Raw genomic sequence first — 10580 nt, forward strand, 5'->3', positions numbered from 1 at the left:
GCTGTACTTCGGTTGCGGTTGCAGCATTCACCCAGCTGAGATGGGGGCAGAGATGCATGGGCTAAGTGTGTAAGGTGGGTTAAGGTGGGAAGCAGCAGCAGTGGAGGGGACAAAGGCAGTTGTTTGCTACTGAGACAAGGGGTGTGGTGGAGCAGCCTGTGGTATGAGGAAGAGCTCCTCCTGCCCCATGGGACCTCTGTTGATTGAGTGCACTGCATGGGATGAGTTTGACTGAAAGCTTTTATTGGTAAAAGTATTTTCTTGAGAGAGGCATCCTTCTAGGTCTCAGCTGGGTGGGGAGCACTGGCAGTGGCACCAGCGTCAGCTCGTTGTTGTCTCCTTGTGCCCCACAAAGTGAGGTGCTGGTTGAGAAGAGAGGTGGTGTGCTGCGCTGGTCCCTCCGCTTGGCCTCCCATGGCTGCGTCCTTCAAAAGAGCAGGACACTACGAATACTGTAAAGTGGAAAGAAAGGGATGAGTTACAGGTGCTGCGGCTGCAGGTGTTCAGGAGCAGGCAGTGGGGCAGGCAGGTGTGCCTGAGGACTGGCCACCGCCTTTCTCATCCAGCCTCTTCCTAACTCAGCCGCATGAGACATGCAGCAACAGAGCAGCCTTCCAAAACCTGCTGAAGGGAACCCCTCAGGAGCTAAGGCACCTTGTCACTCCCCAAAGCTCTTGTGCTGTGTCTGTAAGAGTTGTTCTTCCTTCCTTTGGCTTTTATTCTATTCTATCGTCACCAAGGATGCCCCTTACTCTTTGTTCTCCTTTGCCTGTCCTGTGCTTTCAAACAGTGCCCTGAGATGTGGTGTCTGAGCGTCTGTGCTGGCTTCAGTGCAGTGATGGGGCTGCAGGATCTCTGCTGAGCTGAACCACGATCTGGAGGGTTCCCTGTGCTGAGCATGGGCTCTTCCCTTCAGGTTGTGGCAGATCCCCCTGACATACAGCTGTGGGCCCAGCTTCCTCAAAAGGCTTGGATGCTTTTTGAGAAGGCAGCATTGCATGCTTTGCCTGCCAGAGTGTTTGGGTTGTTCGAGTTTTAGGTGGAGGTGGCGTTTGCTGTACCTCACTCCTGTTAGTCAGGGTCTCACCTTTTTCCTGCATGTAACAACTCAAATCCCTCATTCACTTTAGTGATTGGCAGTGTGTGTGTGATCAGCAAGTCTGAGTTGAATTTCTTCTCCAAATAGCTGGAAACTAATTTGGGGATGCAATCTCTCATCTTCCAACCTAGAAATGGGAGAAAGCAACCACAGTGAATAATCGGAGAAATGCTGTTTTGGTAAAGTGATGTTTGCGGAGTTTGCTGGTGCTAACCAGTGTAGCAGCTCTCCTCTGAGCAGAATATCAGAGCCATCCAGGGCTTGTCGCCTCTACCAGGCTGTGCTGACTTGTAAAATATACTTGAGGCTGTGCCCTTGTAAAGTGCAGAGCTAATTTGTGGAATGCACCAAAATTAATAGGATGAGGCTAAAAGTGTGAGAGTGTCCCTTCTTTGAGCTGGGAGTATAGCTGGAGGGAGTGAGAAGATCCTTGAGCTGCACCAGGCCCTCCTCTGGCATAAGACAGAAGCACTTACATTGCAGTGAAATGCAAGCTGAGATCAATTGCTGGGCATTAAGATGAGTGTGTATGAGGGTGGCCCCCCCTGAAAGGCAGGTAGCGGATACATGTGTGACAGAGGGGTGGGGATGAGAGAGAGTGAGAGCGGGGGAGAGGGAAGCATCTTGTAGTGTAAGAAGAGAGCAAGGTGCAACAGGAAGGTGTTAGTGGGGCAACAGGTAATTACTTTCATGGGACATTTATGATCTTTCTACATGTACTGTAGGGTCAAGACTGAGCAACCAGTACTGGTGCCTTTATCTTGTGATAAAGGCACTCCTTGGGAGGAGAGTAATTTTGTCCCTCTTTTAGTCTCCAGTTAGCTTAAACAGTTGTATGTGTTGAATTGTATGAAATAGTTACAGGTTTATTAGCATGTTTCATGCTATAGTGGAAATGCAGCATTCCTGTTGAGTTGTGGGTTTGGTGTTTTGGGTTTTTTTTGTGTGTGTGTTTGTTTTCTGCAAAGCCCTCTCAAAGAGGCTTCTTGGGACATTGCCAAGCTTGAAATATTCTTGGTGACCAAGAGGTTAGTGAGAAACAACTATGAGGAAAAGTATCCTTTGTCCTATAGCTGAGGACATTGCTCAGATGGGAAGACTCATTTTCAAGGGGAGGGCTACTCATATGCCCTGAAGGATACCTGTTCCACAGACACACTAGTGATGACCGACATGGAGAAGGCTCAGGTTTTTTTGCCTCAGTTTTCAATGGTAATCTCTCTTCCCATACCTGTCAAGTCCCTGAACCTCAAGGCAGGGTCTATGGGAATGAAGTCCCTCTTGTAAGAAGTGAGGATCAGGTTCGACATCACCTCAGGATCCTGAACACACATAAGTCCATGGGATCTGATGAGATGCATCCCACAGTCCTGAAGGAATTGGCTGAGGTAGTTGCCATGCCACTCTCGTCATATTTAAAAAGTTGTGGCAGTCAGGCAAAGCACCCAGTGACTGGAGAAAGTGAACATCACACCCATTTTTAAAAAAGGTGAAAGAAGGACCCTGGCAACTACTGCCCAGTCAGCCTCACCTCCATGCCTGGTAATATCATGGAACAGATCCTCCTGGAAGGTATGTTGAAACATATGGAAGACAGGGAGGTGACATGGCTCACCAAGGGCAAATCGTGCCTGACTAACCTAGCAGCCTTCTACAATAGAGTGACTGCATCAGCGGACAAGGGAAGAGCTATAGATGTCATCTACCTAGACTCCTGTAAGGCCTTTGATACGGTCCCCCACAATATTCTTGCTGCTAATTTGGAGAGATATGGATTTGACAGGTGGACTCTTAGATGGACAAGGAATTGGCTGGATGACCCCATCCAAAGAGTCAATGGCTCAATGTCCAAGTGGAAACCAGTAAGGAGTGGTGTTCCACAGGGGTCTGTACTGAGACCAATACTGTTTAATATCTTCATCAATGACATAGACAGTGGGATTGAGTGTACCCTCAGCAAGTTTGCAGATGACACCAAGCTGAGTGGTGCGGTTGAGGGAAGGGATGCTGTCCAGAGGGACCTTGGCAGGGAACCTCACGAAATTCAACAAGGCCAAGTGCTAGGTGCTGCACCGGGGTTGGGACAATCCCCAGTATCGGTATAGAGTGGGGGATGAATGGAGTAAGAGCAGCCCTACAGAGAAGGACTTGGGGATACTGGTGGGTGAAAAATTGAACATGAGCTGGCAATGTGCACTTGCAGCCTGGAAAGCCTGGGCTGCAGAAAAAGAAGCGTGACCAGCAGGTGAAGGGAGGTGATTCTCCCCTTCTACTCCACCCTTGTGAGACCCCACCTAGAGCGTTGTATCTAGTTCTGGGGACCCAATACAAGACAGACATGGACCTCTTAGAGTGGGTCCAGAGGAAATGGTCAAAGAGATGACACCTTTCCTCTGAAGAAATGCTGAGAGAGTTAGGTTTGTTCAGGCTGGAGAAGAGTAGGTTCTGGGGAGACCGTATTGCAGCCTTTCAATGCTTAAAGGGGGTTTATAAGAAAGATGGGGAGAGATATTTTATGAAGACCTGTAGGGACAGGACAAGGGGCAATATTTTTAAACTGAAAGAGGGTAGATTCGGATTGGACACAAGTAGGAAATTTTGTACGATGAGGGTGGTGAAGCATCAGAACAGATTGCCCAGAGAAGTTGTGGATGTGTATCATTGGAAGTGTTCAAGGTCAGGTTGAATGAGGCTTGGAGCAACCTGTTCTAGTGCAAGACATCCCTGCACACAGCAGAGGGATTTAACTGGATGATCTTTAAAGGTCCCTTCCAACCCAAACCCCATTCTGTGATTCTATGATTTGGGAACAACCATGAAAAGAAAAGACGGAGATGTCTAAAATGTTTTCTTGAGTTTCATACCTCCGAGCACAGTTGCCTTCCATGTACGCCCAGACAGCAGGAGCACAGGATTGACGGAAATCACTGAACCAGAAGCTGGTATCCCAATCACCACAGAGACGCCAGTGCTCATCTTGCAGGATGCCAGGGCAGCAGTCTGATGGGACAGGCAGGTGAATTAGAGAACGCACTGATGCATTTGTCAGAAAAGCATTCTTTCCGTGCAGTCACCTACCTGTCCCTGGTAATCTGAAAACACCTGAACTTGGAGAGCTCAGTGCCTGTCCTGAGACTCGTACATCATTTTCTCCCAAAGCCCATAGACTGCCTTTCTGGGCAAAGATGTGGGGGCAGCAGGCAAGAAACTGCCTGCCAGGGTGAATTTTGACCTGGCAGGAGACTGAATAAGCTGGGAAAGAGAACATGTGCTGAAATACCACCTACTATGGTATCCACATGCCCGATGACCTCAAAGGAGTAGTCTACACCGTGTCCAGTCATCTCAATGAGCACCTCCTGGATGGGCTTCTTGAAGTCCTGAGGACTGATGCAGTCGGTGGCTCCCAGCTCCTTGGCCTTTGCAAACTTGTCCTTGTTGATATCGATGGCAATGATTCGGGAAGCTCCAGCTGCTTTGCAGCCCATGACAACAGAAAGACCAACTCCTCCAACACCGAAGATGGCACAGGTGGAGCCTGGTTTTACCTGCACAACATGGGGCCCTGTGAGTTTCCAGCATGAAGAGGAGGTTTCTGTTGCACAGGGTTGGTGAAGGTGTGAGGTTGGCTGTGGGGTGCTTGTGCTTGACATGCCTGAACACCAACCTTGGCAGTGTTGATGGCAGCCCCGTAGCCTGTGGAAAACCCACAGCCAAGCAAGCAGACTTTGTCCAGAGGTGCAGCAACGTCTATCTTGGCAACGGCGTACTCTGGGATCACGGTGTATTCTGCAAAGGTGCTGACCCATAGGAAGTGGTGGATCTGCTTCCCTTTGCAAGTGAACCGGCTGGTCTTGTCAGGCAGCAGGTTTTGTGGTTCAGAGGCACTGTTGGGAGGTACATGCATTTGTTCTTCATCAAGTAAAGCACCCGTGGGGGTGTCAGACTTGTTAGGAGACAGCCAAACCCATTTAGGTGTATGGGAAGAAGCAAACTCACTGGGACTTCAGGCAGTAGTTGGATTCGGGATCCAGGCAGAAGCTGCATTCCCCACACTGTGGAAGGCAAAGGGGGATGACTTTGTCTCCTGCAACAAAGCAGATCCCTGTTAGGTGCTTCTGGCTCAGCAGGCCCTGAGGTTGCTGCCTGTGGAGTGGCTATGCTGAGCTTTGCGATAGCAGCATCCTACCTCGAACCCTCTCCTTTCTCTGTCAGGAGGAAGTGCTCATGTGCACGGGGAATAGACCAGGAAAGTGTATGTGATAGTCCAGTGCAACAAGTGTGCACTCAGGTTGGAGCCACTGACTCAGGAGCAGGGGGAATTTCTGAGTTCACCTCCTTTGAGAGATGACTCCTGGGCGTGTGTTTGTGTCTTACCTGGTTTCACAGAGGTCACTCCTTCTCCAATGCTTTCCACAATCCCAGCTCCCTCGTGGCCTGGGATAACTGGGAAATCCACATTAGGAAAGCAACCTTCCAAAACGTGGCTGTCTGTGCGGCAGATGCCGGTGGCCACAATCTGTTTGGAGAGGAAAGAGCAGATGAGCTTTAGAAACTGTCTGGCCTCTGTTAAACTCAGTTTGTGGAAGGATTTTTCATAGGGCTTCTCTGGACAGTTAAGTCCTATTTGTGCACACAGATCCCTGACAGGTGTATTCAAAGTATAACTACAAGAAGAGCAATTCCCACAGGGCAGAAAAAAAATACTGAAACGTTTTTTTACCTTGATACGGACTTCACCTGCTTTTGGAGGCGCAACTTCCACCTCCTCAACAGAGAGTGGCTTGCCTGCAGCCCAGGCAACAGCAGCTCTGCATCTGATAACCTGGAAGCAACAGAGGGGATTACACTACGTGGGATTGTTTGCCTTTGGCGCACTGTCGGGGACGGTCATCTTATGATGACCTAAAACAGAGCTGCTTGGCGTGTGTCTCTGCACACCGGAGCACGCACTGCTGGAGCTACACAACTGTCCTGTGCTGTTTCCTGGGGGCCTTGCTGGGTGGGTGGGATGTGGTGGGAGAGCAGAAATGCAGGACTGCCAAGCTGTATGTGAAGCCAAGTGATGTTCAATAAACACTGGCATAGTGTGAAGTGTGAAATGGAAAGATGAAGTCACCAGTCCCTAGAGCATAAGGTTTGTCTGGGAGTGTGGACCTGGAAAAGCACACCTGCCTTGTGCCTGTGCAAGAGGGCTCTGGAGGCAACCCTGGGGCAGCGGGGCTGAGCTGCTGCAGCCCAGGAGAAGCTGCAGGCCCTGATGGGTGGGGGGATATCCTCTCAACAGCACTCGGTGCTCGTGCCCTGCCCGGTCTTCGGCTGGTCTGTGCTCAGGGGAAGGTGAAGGTGGCTCTGGCCCCTCTCCTGTTTGCCATGAAGTACTAAGTGAGTTCCAAGCTGTCTTTTGGTAGATGAAGAGACTCTGGTGTACTGGGCAGATTTGACAGCAAGACATGCGTTTCTGTATCTTCAGGCCAGAAGGACAGCACTTTTAATACTGGTGGAAATGCCCATTAAGAGCTTTGCTGTTGGTCTTATAAGATACTGGGCTGAAGGTACCTAGAAAGGGTACTCTACAGGGTTAAGGAACAGTTCCCAATGGGCTAGCAACTGGACAAGTTTTTCCCTTGCCAAAGGGATGATTTGTATGTGGCACCTCCTGGACCCCAGAGCTGGTTTGACATCAGCAAAATTCAGCTTGTAGCTTGAAAGTGGTTTTGCCAGGGAAAAGATTGGAGGCAAGAGATGAGTGGCTGCAAGACTGCACCTCTGAAGAGCTGTGTTTCCCTGCCAAAGCAGGAACACAGAGTGGGGGTTGAGCAGGAGGGTGGTTTTCAGAGCGGTACAATTCACTATTTCATTCCTGAGCTGCTGGGCAGAACAGGAGAGGAATGCACTACCTAACGCAGGTACTGACATGTGCAGTCACATGAAAGCAGAAACTCATGTAATTCAAAGGGGTGTGGATGGGTTAGGGGAGTAAGGGCAGAGGAAAGAGAGTGCACAGGCTGAGTTATTTGCAGAGTATTTCCCCAGGAGCCAGGCACCTCGGAAAGGGAGATGGGAAATGAGTTATCCTTACTTTTCCAGAAGTGGCCATGTGGTCTTAGCAGAGCTGTTGCCGTCGCTGCAGCAGGCTGGAGGGAAACTGCCGCCTGTCTGGCCAAAGCCCTGTGTTGTGAAATCGCCCAGCTGTGGAGCCAGAGCACTCCTGAGCAGCTGCCAGCTGCAGCTGAAGGGGAAGGCAGGGAGCGTGGAGGAAAGCCTGGCGTGGGATCGTGGCTGGAGAGCAGGGAGCGGTGGTTACTCTGTGTCGAGTGCTGGACGCTGAGGAGCACAGCGAGTGTTAAGTGGCGGAGCTGGATAGCGCAGGGAGATGCCAATGGGCAGCGGTCACACTCTACAGGGAGCAGGCAAAGTCCTCGGGGGAGGCTTTTATTGGTGGCTCTGCCTTCAGCCATGCCCTGCCCTCCCTGCCTGAAAGGCACAGAGAGCTGAGGGACAGTTTTTGTGTTTTTTTTTTTCTCCTCCAGTTGCTTCCAGCAGGTGTGGAGGGAGGAGGTTCACTCCTCAGGGTCCCCTTGTTGCCAAGGAGTAGTATTTGACCTGGCAGTGGGTCATGCCAAGGTGTTTGCAAAAGGATTAAAAATTAAAAAAAAATAAATCAAACCCAAACCAGTGAAAACATGGTATGGTAGACAAACACGCCTGCTCTTTTGGAGTGAAACTTAACTGTCTGTAGTATTGCAGCTCTTTTCACCTGGCTAGTAAGGGGAGAATGTGTGATGAAGGGTGTGTGTGTATGCTTTTCCAAGGACACATTTCACTCGTAACCAGATTTGCAAGGGGACACACTCCCCTGCGCTCCCGTTTCTGCTGAGGCATCAGGCGAGGTGATTTATAGGAGATGGGCTGAGCGAGACCTTGTTGGAGGACCAGGCTAAGATGAGCACCTCGTGTGTGACCCTCAGGTTTGGGAACTGCTTATGCACTTGGGAAGACGTCAGCCCCAGGTTTGTGTGTGCAGGGGCCTGCCTGGAGAGGTTTGTGTGGGCGCTTGCTACCGCATGTCCCAGCCCTGTTTCATGGCGTGAGAGGGAAGGTCAGCAGTATATCTCTATGTTGGCGGGCCAAACCCCCAGCTCCCGAATCCCCTGAACTTTTCTCCAGCTTCACCCTGCTCCTACAGCTGGCTGAGCCCTTGCCTGGGACATGGTGGCCCTGGGGTGTGACAGTGACTCCAGCCACGTGGAAGTGCTGTTGGGCAGCCTGTTCCTGGTCAAGCCAAGCCTCTAGGTGATGATGGCCAGGTGCTGCCTTGCCGCTGTCATGGAAGTGAGCACCTGGCATTGGAGTTGCCATGCACCTGTGGATCCTTTTGATCTGTATTTATTTCAGGTGCACAGGGACCGTTAGCACTTTTTCCCAGGAAACTTCTACTGTTTTCATAGGTTTCTTTCCACACCTTTGGTAGCCTCCACCAGCCTATGAGCACCGATGATGTATAACTTCCCAAGAATAAGGATTTTTAGAATGAAGTTTTTAAGGTTTTCAATATTCAGCCTGGTCTCCCTGCTGCGTTAAAAAAAAATTTAAAAATATACCCTGCTTTGTGGTATGATTTATGTATCTTGCAAGAGAAGTTGTTGTTTCACTTGTCCTGAGCAGGTGAATATGTGACAGCCCTTGAACAGAACATTGGCCTGTCATCTCCCAATTATCTGTGCAGCACAGTGGTTTTTATTATTGGGATCAGGCTTTCCATTTGCTAACATAGAAGCAGTAAGAGGGGATTATGCTGTGTGGGAATAATCACTGCCTGGGATGCACGGTCAGGGAGGGTGATCTTACAAGCATATAAAAACGGAGCTGCTTGGCGTGTGTCTCTGCACACCAGAGCATGCACTGCTGGAGCTACACAACTGTCCTGTGCTGTTTCCTGGGGGCCTTGCTGGGTGGGTGGGATGTGGTGGGAGAGCAGAAATGCAGGACTGCCAAGCTGTACGTGAAGCCAAGTGATCTTCAATAAACACTGGTGTAGTTTAAGGTCTGAGGAAATGCTACCTGTGCTGTGTCAGATGAAGAGTTTGTCTCTTGGGAAATAATAATTGGATTTTTTAAATGGCTTTTGGAGGCTGACACAGAGCTGCTATATGTGGCCCTGGACCCCGCTGGAGTCCCTCAGCATCAGAAAGCCATTGGGAAGGTCTGTCAGAAACATGCTGTCCAGAGCTGTACAATCACACAGAGAAATTAATCTTCAACTGGGTGTGGATGGGGAGCTACAGGGAGAAATACCCTAGGACAGTGTGAACTATTTGTTGTTCCCTGGTCAGAAGCCACTTCATTCCTCCACGTGAAAGCAGAACTAGATTGCTGCCTTATAAAATGTGCAGTACAAAAATAATTTCATAGGTTTATTGTTTTGGACCGCAGCAACTATCTTAATAAGATACTAACAGCAGGTGTTTACTGTGCTTGGCAGATCACAACAACAGAAATGAGCTTTGCATGATCCTGAAGAGGACTGAAGCAAGGAGGTTCATTGTACTTTATTCCCTAGCTCTACTTTTTTTTCCTTCCCTCTTCTACTCTGAAGACTGCTGTTGTATTCTCTACCCTTCAAGCAATAAGGAATGCATTGGAAAAAAAAACCCATGCACCTGGCATATGGTGGATACTTTACCTCTCCATATTCCTTCTTTCTGTCCTCACAAGCTAGGTTTAAACAGGCCTTCTTTGGCTTCTGTTTAAGTCATGACATACCTTAGCTGGTACAATAAACTAGCTTGGCCTCCACAGAAAAGATTTGGTTAGAATACTCTGAGAATTGAGATAGTATGATGCTCTCATTTCTGCTGACTCCCTGTTACTACAGATGAGATCAGTTAAGTGGAATTAACCCCCCTCTTCTTCTATTTCGAATAGCGATCCAGTTCATGCTGTTGGTTCACACACAACCTGCCTTGAAAGAGATCAGAACTCTTCAACTGAACTGCACCTGAGAAGAATTATTTTTATGGTGTAGAAAAAAATCTTCAGACCTGATTGCACAGGTAACCCACAGAAAGAAATGACTGAAGTTTAGGTCTTGATTGTTGTGTAAACTGAGTTTATTATACACACACGTATGTAATCATGTGTTAAAGTCTAATCTCTCAGCAAACTTATCCTCAAATCATTAACCTAGCTGGGCCACTCAAGGACTCATTCTGCTGACACAAACAAGAAAGTTGTCATTAGCACATAGCCCCCTTACTTCACAGGCTCTTCTACCCAGCTACCACCCACGCGAGTGCCTGCAAGCTCTGACTGGCACTTTAAAAAGGTAAGTCCATGTTGACCATGTCTGCCAAGACAGAAATCGCCTCTGTTCCTGTTTCCACATTACAAACGCAGAAAGCAGTAAGATGCTTTACGTTTGATTTCTTGCAAACTGTTATCAGCCACCTGTTTCTTCCCATTTACTCTGTATTCACAC

The 10580-nt window shown here is 49.1% G+C and overlaps 1 protein-coding gene across 1 annotated transcript; it reads right to left on the reverse strand.

The window, feature by feature from the left end:
- Positions 1-222: 222 nt before the first annotated feature.
- Positions 223-7521, reverse strand: LOC104042654 (alcohol dehydrogenase 1). Its single transcript, XM_009502133.2, has 9 exons — positions 7182-7521; positions 5823-5924; positions 5477-5618; positions 5099-5186; positions 4767-4986; positions 4387-4647; positions 3964-4099; positions 1088-1226; positions 223-452 (listed from the first exon to the last, which is right to left on the reverse strand). Exons 1-9 carry the CDS (start codon positions 7197-7199, stop codon positions 428-430), a joined length of 1131 nt encoding a protein of 376 aa, XP_009500428.2. The 5' UTR covers positions 7200-7521; the 3' UTR covers positions 223-427.
- Between the last annotated feature and the right edge of the window lie 3059 nt (positions 7522-10580).

This window comes from Phalacrocorax carbo, chromosome 4 (assembly GCF_963921805.1).
Source record: "Phalacrocorax carbo chromosome 4, bPhaCar2.1, whole genome shotgun sequence".
Taxonomy (NCBI): Eukaryota; Metazoa; Chordata; class Aves; order Suliformes; family Phalacrocoracidae; genus Phalacrocorax; species Phalacrocorax carbo.

Coding starts and splice junctions, on each gene's coding strand:
- LOC104042654 (XM_009502133.2), bottom strand. Junction 5,187..5,476: donor AGTGACCTCTGTGAAACCAG/GTAAGACACAAA, acceptor GCTTTGTTGCAG/GAGACAAAGTCATCCCCCTT. Junction 4,100..4,386: donor TCGGGCATGTGGATACCATA/GTAGGTGGTATT, acceptor CTGTCCCATCAG/ACTGCTGCCCTGGCATCCTG.